The sequence below is a fragment of the Chiloscyllium punctatum genome, chromosome 3, assembly GCF_047496795.1.
Source record: "Chiloscyllium punctatum isolate Juve2018m chromosome 3, sChiPun1.3, whole genome shotgun sequence".
NCBI classification, from domain to species: Eukaryota; Metazoa; Chordata; class Chondrichthyes; order Orectolobiformes; family Hemiscylliidae; genus Chiloscyllium; species Chiloscyllium punctatum.
This window is the reverse complement of record NC_092741.1, coordinates 39,649,648-39,670,348: the sequence shown is the minus strand read 5'-3', so window position 1 is coordinate 39,670,348 and position 20,701 is coordinate 39,649,648. Positions and strand designations below refer to the sequence as shown.

Sequence of the window (20,701 nt, the reverse complement as noted above, 5' to 3'; positions counted from 1 at the left end):
ATTAGTGAAAGCGACCAAATGCAGTCCATGTCTCTTGCAGGCATCATAAATTTATAATCACGGGTTCTGCTTAAGTTAATAAACATTTCTGAACTGAAGAATGAACCTTAACTTTCAAAACAGACAGCTGGTGGGAGATCGTGAAAAATCAAAATAATAAAAACAGTGCTTCTCATCTCCAGATGCCTTTAGATACTCCAAACCATACATGTCCCAATAATAGTTGGATAGGAGATTTTTCCGACGTCCATTAATTCAAAGGGCACTGAATAACTCATCCAATGTCATCATATAGGGTGCTGTCCAACATTCTGCCTCAAATGCCACTTTCCACACACACTGCAATCACATCCACATTATGAACTCAACTAGTCAAATACTGGATCACTACTTGCCTGTCAATCTTTAGTGCATTAACGGGGCGAGAGAGGGGGGCAAGAGCGAGAGCGCGCGCGCGAGAGAGAGAGAGAGAGAAAGAGCGAGAGCGAGCGAGAGCAAGAGAGCGAGGAGGATTTAGTATGACAATGAAAGAGGGTGCTAAATTTGAATAAAAAAGGAAGTTATGGAGGCATAAGGCACAAATTAGCTGACGCTGTTTGAGAAAATATGTTAAAAGGCATGACCGTACATAGGCAACTGGTAGTCTTACAACTATACATTTCTGCAAGGAGCAAAACCCCCAAAGAAAACAAACAAGGACAGGACTTGTATAATTAATGAGTGTGACCTGGATAGAGTTGTAGAACAGAGACGCTTTGGGATTCAGCTACATAATTCTTTGAAGTTAGCATCACAGCTAGACAGGGTGGTTAAGGCGGCTTTTAGCACTCTGGTCTTCATTTCTCAGACCTTTGAGTATAGGAATTGGGATTTCATGTGGAGGTTGCACAGGACATTGATGAAACCTCTTCTGGAGGAATGTGAATAGTTCTGGAGGATATTATTAAATTGCAGAGGGTCCAGAATTTTTTTTTTTTAAAAACCGGAATTCTGCCAGAAATGGGAGGTTTGAGTTTTGAAATTGGTTAAACAGGCTGAGATTGTTTTCACTAGAAACCCTAGGACGTTGAGGGGTGACCTTATAAAAAAGGAGGTTTATAAAACTGTGAGGGGCATAGATAAGGTGAATAGCGAGGATCTTTTTCCAGAGGACCGGAGAGTTCAAAACTCAGGGACATATTTTGAAGGTGAGAAAAGAAAGTTTACAACACAAAAAAAAAAGGACATGAGGACAACTTTTTATTTGTTAAACAAAGTGGTTCATGTATGGAATGAACTGCCAGAGGAAGTATTGGATATAGGTACAGTTACAACATTCAAAAGACATTTGGATAAGTACATGATTAGGAAAGATTTGAGGGATACAGGTCAAATGCAGGCAAGTAAGACCAGTTTAGTTTGGGAACATGCTCAGCATAGACTAGGTGGACCAAAGGGTCTGTTTCCACACTGTAGTACACAAGATTAAAGATGGGCTTATAAAGCTGTTAGAAAACATAATAATTCTGAGGACTGAGAGGTTTATAAAACATAAAAGGAGGACCAAGGAACTGAAAGGAAAAGTGTGATTGAAATAGGAATACAATTGAGCAAAAACAAATAAATTCAAATCTCAAGTATATAAAAAGGAAATGATTGTCTAAAACAAAAATGAACATAATTTATAATAGGCAACAGTGAAGTAGCAGAGAAGCTAAAAGATTACTTTGTGTCTGCTGTCATTGAGGAAGATAACCGATCTCCTAGAACTAGAAATTCAAGTGGAGAATGAGAGGTTCAAAGAAATGAGCATTATTAAGATTATAATGGAGAAAGTAATTAGGCTGAAATTGAAAAAATCTGCCAGGACCTGATGGTCTTCAACCCAGAGTGCGTTGAAGGAAGTGGTTACAGACATAGTTGATGCGTTCTTGATTACCTTAGTAAATTCTGGAATGGTTCCTGCAGATTGGAAGGTAGTAAATGTCACTCACAGGGAGTGAGAGAGAAAACTGGGAACTACAGAACAGTCAGCCTTACATCACTGGCAGGAAAATGCAAGAACCTATTAAAAAGGATAGGGTAAAAAGACACTGAATGAACATGATCTGATTGGCCATAGGCAGCATGGATTTGCAAATGGCAAATGGTGTTGGACAAACTTGGCTGTTTTGAAGATGCTAGCAATAAAATTGATAAAAGGAGTGTAATAAGTGTAGCTTAACAAAAGCCTTTCAAAGTTTGAAGTAAGTCTTCCAGGGGAAGCTGGTTGGAAAAAAAATCAAAACATGCAATTAAAAGTACTGGTGTGGATTAACAAAAATCGGATGACAGACAGGAAACAGTAGGAATAAACGTGTCATTCTCATGTTGGCAGGTTGTGACTAGTGGGGTATTGCACAGATCAGTACTTTGCCCCAGTTGTTCACAAACCAAATCAATGATTTTAGAATTGGGGGACCTAATGTAATATTTCCAAATTTGTGGATGACACAAAGCTATGTGGGAATATACGTAAAGCAGATTCAGGAGGATTTGGACAGGTTAAATTAATAGAAAAGAATATGCAGATGGCATATATAATGTGGGAAAAGAACAGGTTAAGTGGAAAGAGATTGGAAAGTGTAGACATGTAAAAGCAAATTAGATGTCTGATCAATGAGTCACTGACAGCAACTTGATAATGAAGGTATAGCAAGCTATTAGGAAAGTTAATGGAACGTTTGCCTTTTTGCAAAAGGACTTGCATGCAGGTGCAATGAAGTCTTGTATTAAATGTACAGGAGTTTGGTTAGCTTGCACCTAGAATACTCTGCAGTTATAGTCTCTCAGGGGATATTACCATAGAGGCAGTATAATGAAAATTCATCAGATTTGTTCCTGGGATGACAAGACTGTCCTGTGAATTGAGATTGGGAAAAACTGTGGTGGTGATCTTATTAAAAATTTACAAAATACTTGAAGGAATAGATAGGATAGTTGAAAGTAATTCCCACTTGGCAAACTTAGGACTGGAGGAACACAACATAAATTTAATAGGATGCCACTTACATGTGAGAGGAGGAGAAATAACGTTTACTTAAAGGGTTGTGAACCCTTGGAGTTCTTTATCACAGACAGCTGTGGAAGCTCAGTCGGAGTACATTTATGGTATTGATGGTAGATTTTTGATTAGCAATGACATACAGGTTTATGGGAATAGGGTGAGTAACAGGCAATCATAATCCACAGTTGGCTGAATGGTCTACTCCTTGTTCTATAAAACTATATACATTATTATATTGACAACATTCTTGATCAAGTTGCTTATTGGCACAACTTTACAGATCTCCCACTTCTGGCTTGGTACAGCAGCTCAACTAAAATGTTTTGTAATCAGCTGCTGAGCATAGGCCGAAGTTATGGATTGTAGAAGATACTTTCATTGAGGTGAAATGGAGTTAGATCTTGCCCAGTATCCTCCAAAGTGACATCAAATGCCAAATGCCAAACAGTTCTTGGGTAAATTGCATCAGTAAAATGCCTTTAACACAGCAAAGGTACTTACTATTTCATTTAAAAGAAAAGCAGGGCAAGAATAGGTAGAATTGAAAAGTACCAGTAAAGAAATGAGAGAAAGAAAAATTGGATAAGTGGTCAAAGACGAGATTGAAACATGCCATTGTAAGATGTAGGTAGTAAACCATGGAGACAAATGTAATGAGACAGAACTTTTGCACACAGGGCCATGACAGCTGAAAGCACTGGCATTAAACATTGAGCAAGGAGAGAAGTGGGCCTGTGCAGACAGGCATAGCTAAAACAGTGAAAAGTGTAAGCATGAAGTCAGAACAGCAGCTATGGATATCTGGATAATGCTACGGAGGGGTTTGTATAATGAAAAAATAAATAAAATAATCTTTGCACTGGGGAGTGGGAAGCTAGATTAGATTAGATTACTTACAGTGTGGAAACAGGCCCTTCGGCCCAACAAGTCCACACCGCCCCGCCGAAGCGCAACCCACCCATTCCCCTACATCTACCCCTTACCTAACACTGCGGGCAATTTAGCATGGCCAATTCACCTGACCTGCACATCTTTGGACTGTGGGAGGAAACCGGAGCACCCGGAGGAAACCCACGCAGACACGGGGAGAACGTGCAAACTCCACACAGTCAGTCGCCTGAGGCGGGAATTGAACCCGGGTCTCTGGCGCTGTGAGGCAGCAGTGCTAACCACTGTGCCGCCCACAAAATTAATTACTATAATACCATTTATTTTATTTCTGAAAATATTTTACTGAATTGGAGTCTTTCCACTGGATACATTAGAATTTCATCACGTCACTGGATTACTAGACTCTTAAAACCCACGACACCACCATGCCCAGCTTTAAATAGACAAAAATAACATTTTACCCATGTAAAAGGTCAATACTGGAATTGGAATATGGGCAAACCTATTTCTGAAAGTAGAGTTTCGAATTTAAAAAAATGTGACAGCCAAAATATTTGTTCCTGGCTAACCTTGGTAGGTCCTTTTCCTCCCATCTTACAAAGGAAGAGGTAAAGGACTTCTCTGTTGATGCTGGTGATCCCTTAGACTTGGTGGAGATGGGGCTTTTCCAAGACTTTTCATTCTCTTTGATATTGGTGTTGCTCAATTCTAAACCAGTTTGTTCAGGAATGCATCCTCCATGTTGGTCACCTAAGGTGAGAAACCAAATCTCTTTGAACTTGACACATTGTAAACAAATGCAAGTCAAACTGCAGAAAACATGCTTTTACACAATTTTTTTAAAAACACTGAGCCATAGTAGTTTTCTTCCTCCAAGGGCTTGCCTCGGAAAGAGAGGCATAATCTGCTTGATAATTGCGCATCAGTTGTATTTTATTGCAAGATGGAGAACATTAATTGGGACCTGACCTCCGTACTTATAAAATACACAAACTTTGGTATGCTTGAGTTAGGAGGTAGACATCTGTAAATGTTTCAGTTTAAATAGACGTTAGATCAAATACACACTGGCTTCAACTACGCTTGGCCAACTGGCTTTCCATTCTTGTAGTTAGGATAGTAGGACATAGAATATAGATAGATTGGTTGATATTTCATAAAGTTAGATGCAAAGATTAAATATTAACTGATTGCCAGATCATAAAGTTAGGCAATTTCAAAACTGCTCAAAAAAACTGTTTCAAAAGAACTACAATGTAACCAAACTACTTTCTTTATGAAACCTCCCCATATTACACAAACTGGAATCTTACAGTACACAAAAATTAATTTCAGCACAGCGCTTAATGGATTTTTCTACTTTCTAATCATTAGTCATTACTCTGTCCACCTCCACAGTACTGATATTATAATTTCTCCTTCCATTTTGTTCCCTTATCTCCTTAATTTTTTTGTCTCCTACATTGTCTTCAGGTGTGACATTAGAACTCCCAATTTACAGAACCTACTAAAAAGTACTTTGATGCGGACTGACTTAGCAAAAGAAAAATGACCAATTTGCAAACTTGCTCCTCTGCGGTTTTAAGGCTACCATCTCTATTTATACCCTCTGAGGCCAGCATAATATCTGGAATCTCTTACAAGAAATTGGTTAAACTCAATAGTTAATGTTAGGATTACTGTGCCTCATCATAGTTGTTACAAAATCTTTTTCTGATCAACTTAAAATGTGGAAGTAAGGGTTGATATAGAACTACCAAGCTGAATTTGAGCCAGTGTATTGGTCGGACACCACAAGAGCACAATTACTGATTACGTTACCTTTAGTACTCAGTGCAACCACACATCCACATTACCTGAAAAAGGTTCAACAGGTTCTCCTAACTTAGGAGAATTTGGTAAGAAGCGGTAAGAGAGAGAGCGCATTAAAACAAATGCTGTTTAATTAGACAAGGACTGAACCTGCCTAGCAGCTTTCAAACATGTACTTTCATACCAGCCACATTGCAATTTTGATAATTTTTCCAACTGACATTAGCTTCTGGGTGCTCAACTTCATACACTGTCCCAAACCAAATGTGTACAGACAGTTAGCTTCAGCCAACTGGACTCTATAAACAAAGATACCCATTCTTACCAACACAAACGGAGAAATACATTTTTTTTAAAAACGAAAGCTTCAGTGATATCACTGATGATTGGTTACTGCATTTTGTCAACTTTCAATCTTACATTAAAAAACTCTTTTCTAATCATAATTGACTGTTTTACCTTTTCTCTGTGTTTTTCTGAATTTTACTGCTGCAAGGTGAATAAGGTTCATGCCATACAGATTATGATCAATGAAGAGTTGCAGGAGGTAAGGTAAATGAGCTTCATATGGCTGGTAGGATTTGTTCATAACAGCTCCTCCTTGTAACAACTCACAGACCCTAAGAAGCAAAAGCAGAACTTTGAGGTGCAGTCTATCCAAATAATAATGCTCATGTAATGAAGTACTTCATTACATCGACAGCATATTGCTGTGTCATTTAATTTTTGCAAATCTTACAGCCTCCATAAAAACACTAGGAAAACAGAAAATTTTCATGTGAACAACAGCATAGTTATAAATCATAAATAGACAAGATAGAAGGAGCAGGCCATCACCCTTTCGCACTTGTTCCAAAGTGATGATGGCTGATCATCCAATTTTCCACTGTTGCCCCATACCCTTTGATCATTTAACCCCAAGAATTATATCCTAATTCCTTCTTGGAAAACAATGTTTTGGCCTTAACTGCTTTGAGAATTCCACTAGCTCACTACTCTGGGTGAAGAAATTTCTCCTCAAAGGAGTCTTATTTGGCCGACTCTGTATTTTAGACTATGACCCTCTTTCTGGACTTCCAGGTCATCAGGAAAATCTTTCCTGTGTTTATAGTGTAGCGCTATGAGAAATTTTATGGGTTTTTGAGATTCCCCTTCATCCTCCTAAACGTTGCGAATATATTCCTAACTGATCCAGTTTCTCTTCATACATCTGTCTTACCAACTGATGAATCAGTTTGGCAAACCTTCATTGCACTCCCTCCATAACCATTACATCCTTCCTCAGATATGGAGGTCAAAATTGCAACAATACTTCCAGGAGTGGTCTCACATTGCAGCAAAACACCCTGATCCTTCACTCAAAATTCTCTTACTGTGAAAGCCAACATGTCATGTGCCTTCTTTACTGCCTGCTGCACCCGCATGTGAATCACTTCCCACTTCTTTCCAACTTCCGTTAATTTAATGTGCCAACAAAAAAAAAGTTTTCCCCAAGCACTCACGACACATCATGAGTCCCTTTTCTACATTATCTATCCTGAGAGTCTCCAATTAGAATAGTCATGACCTAATTAAGAATGTGCAGCATAGAGTCAGAGAGATGTACAGCATGGAAACAGACCCTTCGGTCCAACCTGTCCATTGCACAGAAGTAAAAAGACTTGTCCAGTTTTCATGCCACAAGATTCTCAAACCAGAGATGAAGAATTTTCTTAGCATCTGTTTGGGCTGGTTCCAAATAGAATTCTCAAAAGGCTCAATCTCAAGCATTTGTTTAATTTTCATCATTAGATAATTATACAATTCAGCTTTGGCTCGGTGTCAATTTTGATTCATTTAAAAATTAACTGATATTAATTTGCATAGCATAACACTAGCTTGACTAAATCGTTTTTAGGCGTTAAAATTAACAAATAGGACTTCAAAGATGGACTAGGAATAAATCATGCAAGGCAAAATAAAAAAAAATTCTCAGCACACTGAAGTCCAATGAACAACCATAGATATAGTTATATATTTACACCACCGCTGAATGGAACCAACTTGCCTTGTTTTAATCTTACATAGAGACACAGTCATAATCAGGTCACCTTTGCACATATTATCACAAAAATCCCTGAAAGGAACAGCTGAGTGAAGTTGCAATTTCTCAGCAGAATACTGCCTCTCAGCAATATCATGCAAAAGGTGTGAGGCTGAGTTGTATATGGATACAGACAACAACAGGTGCATCAGACCATCACCTTTCCTGACCCCGCTCTGCCTCGAAGATTTCCCTTCCAGTATCCAGTTTGGATGTGCTGCAATCTTCACCAATTAGACATTGGGATTTCACTCTTCCCAACCTTTGATAATCACTACTGACTATTTCCCTCACCATGCACTATTTTAGCTAATAAAAATTCTCCCAGTTTTGGCATTCTATTTAGAGGAGTTGATATGCTAATCCCATATCTACCTTGTATCACAGAAGTCCACTTACTTCCAACTCAAGTAATTTTGTTCATCTCCATCCTGGGTGCCAAAACCCTTACCCATGCTTTTGTTACCAACAGCTTAGACTATCCCAAGACACTACTGGATAATCATCCATTTTCCACCTTTCATAAATTTCAGCTCCTCTACACCACTGCTAGCCTTATTCCACATCATACTGCCCTAGTAAGCTATCACTTGTATTTGTGAAACTAAGTGGATCCCTCTCCAATGCCACATTTAAAAATTCTCAATTTTCAATCTCCCCATGGCCTCATTCCTTCCTCCTCCCTCTAAACTCTTACCACATCTCTTAGGTCTGCCCAATCACCGGCAACAGTTCCCTTGACTTTCAATATCCCAATGACTGAAATTGCATCCCTATTAAAGCCTAATTCCATGATCTGCATTAAAACTCTCTGACCACACTATTACCATTTTTGAGAATTCTGTATGAGTCAGCAATCAGGAAGATGTTGAACCAGAAACTATAAGTTATGAATCAAGACTTTTAAAGGTAACTGACATTTTTAAACAAAGGTCCTAATGCTGTAACAACTGATGAATTTATAAGAGTACAATCTAAAAGATAAACATGGAACTAGACTTAGGAACCCTACTACATTAGAATTTTTGTGCAAAAAAAAGAATGTGGAATAAGCAGGTGCCAAATCTACGATGGACTACATCCTTATTACATTTTGTTTGACTTTTGAATTTAGATCTTAAGTGGCACTCAATGGAATGGAAAGTGTCTATTTTAATATAGCAGAACGAAGGGTGTGATGTGAAATTCGCAGGATGAGTTATACAATACACTTTAGAGTCATACAGCATGGAAACAGACCCTTCGACCCAACCAGTCCATGCCGAACGTAATCCCCAAACTAAAAACTGCTCACACCTGCCTTCGCCTGGCCCATGTCCCTCCAAACCTTTTCTATTTATGTATGCATCCAAATATCTTTAAAAATGTTGCAATTATACCAGCTTCCACCACTTCCTCAGGAAGTTCATTCCACACGCAAACCACCCTTTGTAAAAATATTTGCCCCATGTGTTTTTTTTTTTAAAAACCTCTCACCTTAAAAGTGTGTCCTCTTTGCTTGAAATCCCCCATCCTAGGGAAAGGGCAACTACCATTAACTCTTTCTTTACCTTTCATTATTTCATGATGTGGAGGTGCCAGTGTTGGACTGTGGTGGACAAAGTTAAAAATTACAACACCAAATTATAAAGTCCAACAGGTTTATTTGAAGTACTAGCTTTCAGAGCACTGCTCCTTCATCAGGTAGCTGCGGAGCAGGATCATAAGACACAGAACTTACAACAAAAGATTACAGTGTCATGCAAATGAACCAATATTTTGAACAAACCTAGATGGCTGTTAAGTCTTTCATCTTTTAGAATGGATTGCAGATTTCAGTTCATTAATGTGAATCCCAGGACTTCTAAGTCACATTGTCGAGCTAAAGGCATGTTAAAGTTTATTTTAAAAAAAAGTGACATCTCAGCTCAGACAATACATTAAAAGGTGGGAGGTTAAAGCCTGCCCATATCCCAATCAGAGTTAGGCTGGTTCTATTTCCAAAAGTAGGAATTTATAAAACGTTACATGGTTTGACAGCCTGCAGATTGTGTACTTTGTGAGCAAAATAGAATGAATCTATAAATGCACAGCTGCAAATGCAAATTCAAATTCACTCCATAGATATGGGTGTGCATACATGAGAACAAGGGTTTGCATGCTTGGTAGAGTGAGAGTGAGTGTGATGAAGTATAAGCCTTTGACAGGATCTGCGAGTGGGTATGAATGTGGGGATGTATGAGAAACAGTGCCTATGTATGAGAGAGGGTCTGCATGAGGCTGAATATGTAAGAGTGAGTCTGTGTGCACGTGCACGTGTGTGAAAGTGTTTATAGTGTAGTGGGGTCACCTGTAGTATGACTGAATCCAAAGTCCCGGTTGAGAACATCCTCATGGGTACCAAACTTGGCTATCAGCCTCTGCCCGGCCACTCTGCATTATTACATATATATTGTTCACTATATTGTTTTAGTTGCATGACACTGATCTTGTGCTATAAATTCTGTTTTAATGACCCTGCTCCATAGCCACCTGATGAAGGAACCAGTTTTTGGAGCACTGTACTTACAAATAAACATGTTGGATTATAACCCGGTGTTGTGATTTTTAAAATTATTTCATAAACTTCCATCAGATCGCCTTTCAGCCTCCTACACTCCCGTCAAAAAAAGTCCCAGCCTTCCTTTATAATTCAAACCGTCCATAACCAGCAACATCTCAGTAAATCTCTTCTGAACCTTCTCCAACTTGATAATATCCTTCCTATGACTGGACGACCAAAAGTGGACACCGTACTCAAGAGGCCTCACCCATGCCTTATACAACCTCAACATGATGTCTCAACTTCTATACTCAAATAACTGAGCAATGCAGGCAAGCATGCCAAATGCCTTTTTAACCATCCTGTTTGTATGTGACACAAACTTGAAAGAATTATGTACCTGCACCCCTAGGTCCCTCTGTTCTACAACACTACCCAAGGCCCTACCATTAATTGTTTGTTTGTACCAAAATGCAATACCTCACATTTATCCAGATTGAACTCAGTCTGCCATTTTAGCCCCTTGTCCCCCATTTTAATCAAAACCCATTTGTGATGTTAGAAAGTGATCTTCACCTGTCCACAATGCCACCAATTTTGGTTCGTCCACAACTTTACTCACCTTGTCTTCTACATTCTCATCCAAATCATTTATATAAAAATTACAAAAAAAAAAGGACCCATAACCGATCCCTGTGGAACACTACTGGCCCAGGGGTCCAATCTGAGAAGCAACACTCCACCATTACTGTCTCCTGTCAAACCAATTATGTATCCAACGGGCAGGCTCACCATGAATCCCATGTGACCTAACTTTATTAAATTAGTCTATCATGCAGTATCTTGTCAAAGGCTTGACTGAAATCCAAAATAAACAACACCTACTGATCTACCAATCTTTGGTAATTTCCTCGAAAACAAACTCAAAGTTTGCGAGACACTATTTTCCTCACACAAAACCATAAATCAATTTTTGCCTTGCTGACCAGCCTTAAATCAATTTTCAACTTTCTAAGTGTCCATAAATCCTACCTTTTATGATCATTGCCAATAATTTACCCAAATCAGACTCCGTTCTATAGATCCCTGGTTTCTCCTTACACCCTTTCTTAAGCAAAGGTAAAACATTTGCCACCTTCCAGTCATCAACTGTAGTTATAGATGATGCAGATATTTCTGCAAGGGGTCTCCATTTCCTCTTACTTCCCACAATGTTCTGGGATACATTAGATCAGGTCACTGAGGTTTAACCGCCTTCATATTCTCCAAACTTCCCGAACCACCTCTTCTGTAACGTGAATGGGTTTTAAAACTATGGTTTATTTCTCTGCATTCTTTAGACTCAATTTCTATGACAAGCAGCAATATTTGGATTGTAACACTAATAGATAGGATCACAAAAAAAAACTCAACTTTCATATGTTACACTCAAATGTAAAAGAATTGCTCAGGACAGATAGAAGTAAATATGTCAGTTGACAAAGTGTTACACTTATCTTTCAACCATGATATTAACCCAGAAATAGAAATGTTCCATAACAGACTAAATTCAATACTTATTATGCAAATGGTAAAAAAAGTTTATAACTGTAAAGAAACATACTGTACCTTTTAACCATCAAAGGATTGTATAGATAAATCTTCATGAATTGTTTTTCTCTCTCATGAAAGCCATAAAATGGCCTGCAAAACAATAGTATGATTTTAACCACTTTGTATCAAACTCAACATTACAAATGGAACATTGTGGTTTATGTGTTAAACCACAACACCAAATGGAATTATAGCAGAAGTTAACAAATGTAAAGTTTCTTACAAGTAAGAAGTTTATGCCCTAAAACATTAACCAGAAAAGTTTTGTCCAATCTTTTTAAAATTGCTCAATTAAAAATTCTTAAGGTGTGGTATAACATTGAACATTATTTTCTTAATCTATACATGTATAATAAAACTCTTTAATGTACATCAGGTTATCTCCCAGTTCTAATGCTTTTCAGGCACATGATGCTTGCATTCTAAAGCAGATCTGCGTCCACCAAGAATAATCTCCCCTCCAATTACTTACAGGCTTAAAAGAAGCGTTATACCAATGCTACTGTACATTCTAAATGGTTCTCACCAGCCCTTGCTTTCCACCTTTTTAAAAGCAACCATCACAACCTATTTCCAGCCTCCTTTTCCTTAAAGTCCTTGAATGGGAAGTCATATGTAAACATATGCTTATTTTCCTGCAATTCAGCATTTAATTCTCTTTCAGATATCTGCTATGTAACAAAACAGCTCTAAATAATAATATTTCATTCTGTGACTATCGTATTCTAACACTCGTTATAGTCTCTGTAGCCTTCAAAAACCACATCACCCTTATACCCATTTTGTACCATCCTGCACAATAGGTCTGCCTTCACTTAGTTGCACTCTTGCCTAATAAATCAGTCTGAACATCTCATTCCTACACAGCTGTCTCCCAAGGAATTATATTTAAGCCTCTCCTCTTCATTTATATGCTACCTCTTAGCAGCAGATCCAAAATAACTCCACATCACAGTGCAAAACACTGCAGATATTGGCAGTCACAAAAAAAAGCAAGAAAATGCTGGAAATGTTCAGCAGCCCAGCATGCAGCTAGTTGCCTTCAAGCAATTCAAATAAGAGTCCCAGCATGGAACAGGCATGGTGTTGCTGCTGGCAACAAGGTGCTAATCTTATTTGCTGCAAGTTTAAATATCTAATTTTTTGGAGAAGTATAATTACAAAATTCCAATGTTTTCGAAAATAATACTACTTCAGGTGACCAACTATAGTTGTAACATGAAATAGTCCTCGTTTCCTTTGACCATTTCCAAATCTATGTTCATCTCCAGTATTGTACAGTAAAGCAGTAAGCATAACTGTAACACTTTGGTTTACATATAGTTGTACTAAAAATCTGGACCCTGATCCTTCCTTAGATCATCTACCTGGAATGGTTATTATTGCTATTTTTGATCTAAATTTTCAGATAATCTTGGGAGGTACAAAATCTCTGTATTGCAGGTAGAATAGACATTTTAAAACATAGTCAAATGAAGAAATTAATATTAACATTTAAATACACTCACTACTCAAACAAACCAGCATACAACACCCATTGCTAGATAATTGATTCCACTTACATTCCCGATACAAGTGATACCCTGAACACATGCTGTACACTGGAGGAAGGATTACCCAGTGATACATTTAGTGCTCGGTCGATGCTGAAAGCGAACTGACGAAGATACCGTTCTGGTTGCTGCCCGTACCCATCATATGGAACATAAAAGTATGGAAATTTGCCATGCAAATGGAGACAAGTCTTCTGACCTAGAAACAGAGATTGGGAGAACCATTGTACATTTCAATAAAAATGAAATAAGCCATCAAACCTGCACTGGAAAGCTAACTGCAAAAATAATGACCAAATCTTACCAGGTGCAAAACATTTTAATACATTAGTCTGAAATGCTAAACAAAAATTTAGCTATTTTTAACCAGAGCAAACAGATTACATTTTCAATTTTCAGTTCTAAGATCATTGACTATACATGTTCACTCCTTTTCGCTCTACAGATGTTGCTAGACCTGCTGAATTTCTCCAGCATATTTGACTTTTGTTTCAGATTTCTAGCATCTATAAAAGTTTTTTAAAATTATATTTCCTTTTTTTTTTAAAAAGACATCACTTGATCACACTTTGCTATATTTACTTCCAGACTGCATCCAGTGCCATCCTGAATTAACTCAAAGGAAATACAGCCAATCATCCCAGGTGATAACCTTGGGAAGTTATGCAGTTAGTAACTGCTCACCTCAATAAAGCAACAACAGTAAATACTGTGATTAGGAAGAAACTGAACTGGCTGCAGGCAGAGACACACACACTTAACCATTATCCTAGAAAAAAACTGAAAGGAGTTCACTAATTACCATACGACTGTATGGTTAGTTCAAAGCCATTTTCAAATGGATAAAGCAAAAGCCAAAGGCATCTCAGAATTTACTGCATGAGATTTTACAATCAACTTTGCACAAAGCTTGCATGTATATTTTAAGTGATAATTACATAGCCTAATTCTAACTGGACATACCAGGCAACTTTCCACACTGGTATCTACTGGGCAATATGGAAAAATTGCACAAGCATGTCCTGGTATATTAAAGAGCAAGACAAAATCAACCTTGCCAACTAGCATATCACTACTTTACTCTCAATCATGAAACTAAGAGTTGAAAAATGTGGTGCTGGAAAAACACAGCAGGCCAGGCAGCATCTGAGCAGCAGGAGAATCGACATTTCGGGCATAAGCCCTTCTTCAGGGATCATGAAACTAAGATATGGTATCAACACAGCTATTAAGCAGCTCTTGTTTAGTAATAATCTGCTCACAGTCACTTGGGTGAGTTTCGTTAGGGCAACTCAGCTCCTGACATCATTACAGACTTGGTTCAAACATGGATAAAACAGCTAAATTCCAGAGGGGAGGTGAAGATATGCAGTTAGTAACTGCCAACCTCACAACATAACAGTAAATTCAGTGGTTGGGAGGAAATCGAACCGAATGAACAAACATTCTTAACCCTTGTCAGTGTCTGCCCTCGTAATCTAAGCTGCATTTGTCCGAAGTCTAGCATGAAGATGATCTAATAAAACACTGCAATTGATGGGAATCTGGGATAAACTCTCCACTGGTTGGAGTCATACCTAACACAAAAGAAAAATGGTTATGGTTGTTAGAGGTCAGTTATCTCAGCTCCAGGGCTCCCCAGAGAAAGGAGTGAGGCCCAACCATGTTAGTCAGCTTCAAATGACCTTCCCTTCATCATTAAGGTCAGAAACTGCGACATTCGCTGAACACCCCACAATGCTCTGCACCATGACCTGGATATTATCCGGGTTTGGGCCATAAAGTTACAAGTAACATTCCTACATTGGCCCTAGATATTCAGTGGCATTACCATCACTCAATCCCTATCAATATCCTGGGTGTCACCATTGAACAGAAACTGAACTGGACTAGCCACGGACATTATGCAATACAAGATCAGGTCAGAGACCAGGAAACTCCCCTTTCGACTCCCCAAAGCCTGTCCACCATTTACATGGCACAAATCAGAAATGTGATGAAATATTGCTCACTTGCCTGTGTAATGTTAAAAGATTAACTTGGTCTCTCTCTCTCTCATTAGTATTATACTAAAGAGTTAAACTACACTGACTGAACATTCTGGAAATGGGCAGGGATGACATTCATGCAGGAATGCAGATGACTCCCATTCCATTTAGACAGACAGTCATCTCCTGTCTACTACTACCACTCTCCTGTTATTATCAAATTAAACTAATTCCGTGCCTTCCATTCAGAAATGCTCTCAGCCATCCCCCAAAACTCAGTATGTCACACCTGCATGGTCTTGGGGAAATTGCAGAGACAGGAAATCATTTGCACAACGATTCCCCAGGACCAGGGGAATCATCTCAGAGGATGACCTCATCCTACTGTCCCCCACCCCGCAACCAATTGTACCAGAGGTAATGTGACAGAGGGAGAGTGGCCAGAGTATCTGTGACTATTACCAACTGACCTGCAAAAAGGGATGTGATTTCTTTGTTCAGGGCCGCTTATACTTTATGTCACATGTCTGCGAAGAGGGTTAAAAGGGGTCACCTAGCTTGTTCAGGTTTTAATAAACTTTAACTGTTTGCAAATGTTAGTGTGTGAGAATTGCATATTGTGTGCGAACCCTCAGGAAAAGAATCTGACACCTGGATGACTGCAGTTCCATATTTGAAAAGCTGGACACCACCCTGGAGCAAAACAGCCCACTTGATTGGTACTACATCAACATTCATTCCCTCCATCACCAATGCTCAGTAGCAGCAACGTGTACCATCTCCCATAGTTGCCCAGTTTCCGTATCAGAGCAAAACACTCAGACACAGTATAGCTCTACTTTCTTCATCTTTATCCCAAACCCTGGAAAGGCAGCGACCGTGCATGTATGCAGAGATGAGTGTTCATGGTCTTCTCACGACCAGCAGATTCTTAAGAAATTATAGTCACTTATAGGGAGCAGCATCCAAATAAAGCAACATGTTTACTGATTGCTTGCTGATTGTAACGGTCACCCATCAACAGTAAAGATTAAGTCATCTGGCATGATGCAAAAGATGTTCATCTCATTAACTGGTATTACACAATAGATGTTCTTCACCTTGCTAAACCACTACCCTTGTCTCCAGCACCTCATTGCTTACTGCAACTTCTTATCTGGGCAAAGTCACGTTAGCTGAGTTTTTGTCAAGCAACCCTAAACTTAACTCTTTCCCTAATCATTCATATCTTATACACTTTCTCATTCACTCCTGTTATCCTTGCGTGATAACCATCTAGATGACACTACCACCTTCATAAGAATCTTACTGCCAGTAATTAAGCTATTGACACACAACATGCAATGATAATAAAAATTACTCGTCCATGCAGTAGATAGAATCTACAGGATCCTTCCACGTGGAAAAAAAAATTTCACCAGTAAAGTTCTTAAATCCACAATCCTTAGTGACCACTCCACCCTCTCCAAGTTGAGTGCAGACCAACCAGTTATTCAAAATCTCCTTCAGTAAGGTCCAACCTGAAAACAAAATCCAGTCTGTCCTTTGGCATCACTCCACAGAGATATTTGAATTCTTGGATAGGGGCCGATAAATACTTAAAACTGACGAGACTCCCACCTTTGCAGAGATGCTTCAGATAGAGGATACCAGCACATCAGAGTGTGAAGTGTGGCAGCTGCAGCAGCAGCAGCGTAGGTGAACGCAGCATTCTTTGCTGCTTATGCTCCCGCTGCCGTCAAACGTAACAAAGCCAACTGGCTGATCAGTGAGCCTTCACATCCCTTAAAAATGATCGAAAAGAGAAGGTAAAGCTCACATGGTTTCATATCCATAGGAAAACCACTGACAAAAAGCATACGGACCTCCTCTTCACCATTATTGGCTTCTGCACTTTTCATGCTCCTGAATCAAGAGCTGATTATAACCTGATCCAACGGATTCAGAGAGGTGAGTGGCATGCTTTACCTGTGAATGGAGAAACTCTAGGAGACAATGATAGCTGCTGAAAGTATCTTTGTATTTTTTCTCTCACTCCTTCCTTGCTAAGGTGGCTTTCAGTATGGAGACAGTCACACTTAACTATACTAGATTGAGAATGTTGAAATAGACAGACACAGTCATCTTGAAGTCTGTTACTCTGTTCACCATTTAAGACATTATCAAGTTTTATACAATCCATAAACTTCTAAAATTGTCCTGCCTAAACAATTCAGTCAATTATAAACAACAATGAATGGTCCTAAATTCGAACCCTCGGGGGACCCATTCAGGTTATTCAAAAATTATTTTCCTTTAACAAGTTAATACATAGTTAATGTGAAAGCTGTCAGGAAAAAGTATTGCAAAAAATCTGGAACAAGAAAACAACAAAATGTTTGTGTTTTAGCCAATGAAGACAGTTTCAGTTCAGATTTAAAATCTCAAATATTCATGGAAAGCAAATGCAGAATAGATTAAAATAGGTCCTCCAAATGAAACTTTCCAAATAAAACAGTCGGAATTAGTGATTACAGACCAGTAACTGTACAACTTTGATAGAGATCAACATTCTTTGAACTTTCAATATGAAGGGGACCAATGTTGTAGTTGTAGTTGTAGTTGTAATACAAATAGTAATACTAAGAACTGAAACAGCTCAACCTTAAGTTTAATATTCTCTACAACCTTAAATCAAAATTAAAACACTTCTTTTTGTGAACACTCCGCATTAAAAACACTGCAAAGATATATGTTAATGCAATACTCTCATCTGGCTAAAGCATGACCACTGACAATTGCTTTTTCAAAATAGGCATTGTAGAATTTCAAACAAGTCATTTTACAGGGAGAAACACCCAAATAAGGCAACATACATACGGAGTACCATTACAATCAGCGAGGGTCAATAGTAAAGATTAAGCCATCGGTTGTTACACAATGAATAACTGGCTTCACATAATGAATACTCTTCACCTGTTAAACTGACCTTATATACTGAATGCTTTCAACATTGTTAAATGGCTCTACATAATGAATGCTTTTCCACCTTGTTAACTCACTACCCTTGCCTCCAGCACTCCATTGTTAACTGCAAGTTCTTATCTGAATCATGCTCAGCTAAACCTCTTGTTTCACAAAACTCAAAACTTAGACCATAAGAAATAGAAGTTAAAGTAAGGCCATTCAGCCCATCGCATCCACTCTGCCATTCAATCATGGCTGATAGGCATTTCAACGCCACTTAACCGCACTCTCCCCGTAGCCCTTAATTTCTTGCGAGATTAAGAATTTATCAATCTCTGCCTTGAAGACATTTAACATCCCAGCCTCCACTGCGCTCCGTGGCAATGAAGTCCATGGGCCTACCAGTCTCTGGCTGAAGTAGTATCTTCTCATTTCAGTTTTAAATTGACCGCCTCTAACTCTCAGGCTGTACTCACGGGTCCTAGTATCCCCACATCCACCCTTTCTAAGCCATGTATTATCTTGTAAGTTTCTATTAGATTTCCCCTCAACCTTCTAAACTATAATGAATACAAGGAGAAAGTGAGGACTGCAGATGCTGGAGATCAGAGCTGAAAAGTGTGTTGCTGGAAATGCACAGGTCAGACAGCATCCAAGGAGCAGAAGAATTGATGTTTCAGGCATAAGCCCTTCTTCTATGCCCAAAACGTCGATTCTTCTGCTCCTTGGATGCTGCCTGACCTGCTGTGCTTTTCCAGCACATTTTTTCAGCTCTAATGAATACAATCCCAGGATCCTTAGCCGTTCATTGTATGTTAGGCCTACAATTCCAGGGATCATCCATGTGAATCTCTGCTGGACACGCTCCATAACCAGTATGTCTTCCTGAGGTGTGGGGCCCAAAACTGGATACAGTGTGCTAAATAGGGCCCAATTAGAGCTTTATAAAGGCTCAGTAGCACATCATTCTTTTACATTCCAACCCGGAGATAAAATGACAACATTATATTTGCTTTCTTAACCACAGTCTCAACCTGCAAGTCAACCTTTAGAGAATCCTGGACTAGCACTCCCAGAGCCCTTTGTACTTTGGCTTTATGAATTTTCTCACCATTTAGTAAATAGTCTATGCCTGTTCTTTTTTCCCCCCAAAGTGCAAGACCTCACACCACTCTAGAATCTGGTTTCCAGCAGCTGCAGTCATTGTTTTTTTACCCGTCTGACCGAAGGCAGAGAATTGGGATAAAAGGTTCTTTTTTGGAATGGCAGCTAAAAGAACCTTTTAGCTGCCATTCCAAAAAAGAACCTTTTATCCCAATTCTCTGCCTTCGATCAGACAGGTAAAAAACAGTGACCGCAACTGCTGGAAACCAGATTCTAGAGTAGAGTGGTGCTGGAAAAGCACAGCAATTCAGGCAGCATCCGAGGAGTAGTAAAATCTACATTTCGGGCAAAAGTCCTTCATCAGAAATTCAGGCAGAGTGCCTGAGGGGTGGAGAGATAAATGAGAGCAGGGTGGGGGTGGGAGAAAGTAGAATAGAGTACAATAGGTGAGTGGGGGTGGGGATGAAGCTGATAGGTCAGGGAGGAGGGTGGAGTGGATAGGTGGAAAACAAGATAGGCAGGTAGGACAAGTCATGGGGACAGTGCTGAGCTGGAAGTTTGGAACTGGGGTGAGGTGGGGGGGGGGGGGGGGGGGGGGGAAGGAAAAGGGGAAAACGAGGAAACTGTTAAAGTTCACATTGATGCCCTGGGGTTGAAGTGTTCAGAGGCAGAAGAGGAGGCGTTCTTCCTCCAGGCGTCGGGTGGTGAGGGAGTGACGGTGAAGTATGCCAAGGACATGGAGTTCCTGGGCCGAGTGGGAGGGGGAGTTGAAATGTTGGGCCATAGGGCGGTGTGGTTGATTGGGGCAGGTGCCCCAGAGATGTTCCCAAAGTGCTCTGGGGAGACTGGGCGCCTCCTAGCAATGTAGAGGAGACCGCATCGGGAGCAACAGATACAATAAATGACATGTGTGGATGTGCAAGTAAAACTTTGATGGATGTGGAAGGCTCCTTTAGGGCCTTGGATGGAGGGGAAGGAGGATGTGTGGGCACAGGTTTTGCAATTCCTGTGGTGGCAGGGGAAGGTGCCAGGACCGGGGGGGGAGGGGCGGCCGTGGACCTGACCAGGAAGTCACGGAAGGAACAGTCTTTGCGGAAGGCAGAAGAGGGGTGGGGAGGGAAATATATCCCTGGTGGTGGGGTCCATTTGGAGGTGGCAGAATGTCGGCAGATGATTTGGTTTATG

At 39.6% G+C, this 20,701-nt stretch overlaps 1 protein-coding gene across 2 annotated transcripts in view; it reads right to left on the bottom strand.

Annotated features, from left to right (window-relative positions):
• Positions 1-20,701, bottom strand: part of rev3l (REV3 like, DNA directed polymerase zeta catalytic subunit) — a 187,291-nt gene that overhangs the window by 107,464 nt on the left and 59,126 nt on the right. For both annotated transcript variants that reach the window (XM_072551797.1, XM_072551806.1), the window contains exons 2-5: positions 13,488-13,677; positions 11,941-12,015; positions 6,188-6,348; positions 4,486-4,666 (exon numbers count right to left, since the gene is read on the bottom strand). In XM_072551797.1, coding sequence (XP_072407898.1) covers positions 4,486-4,666; positions 6,188-6,348; positions 11,941-12,015; positions 13,488-13,677 — 607 coding nt within the window. The remainder of the gene's footprint in view (positions 1-4,485; positions 4,667-6,187; positions 6,349-11,940; positions 12,016-13,487; positions 13,678-20,701) is intronic.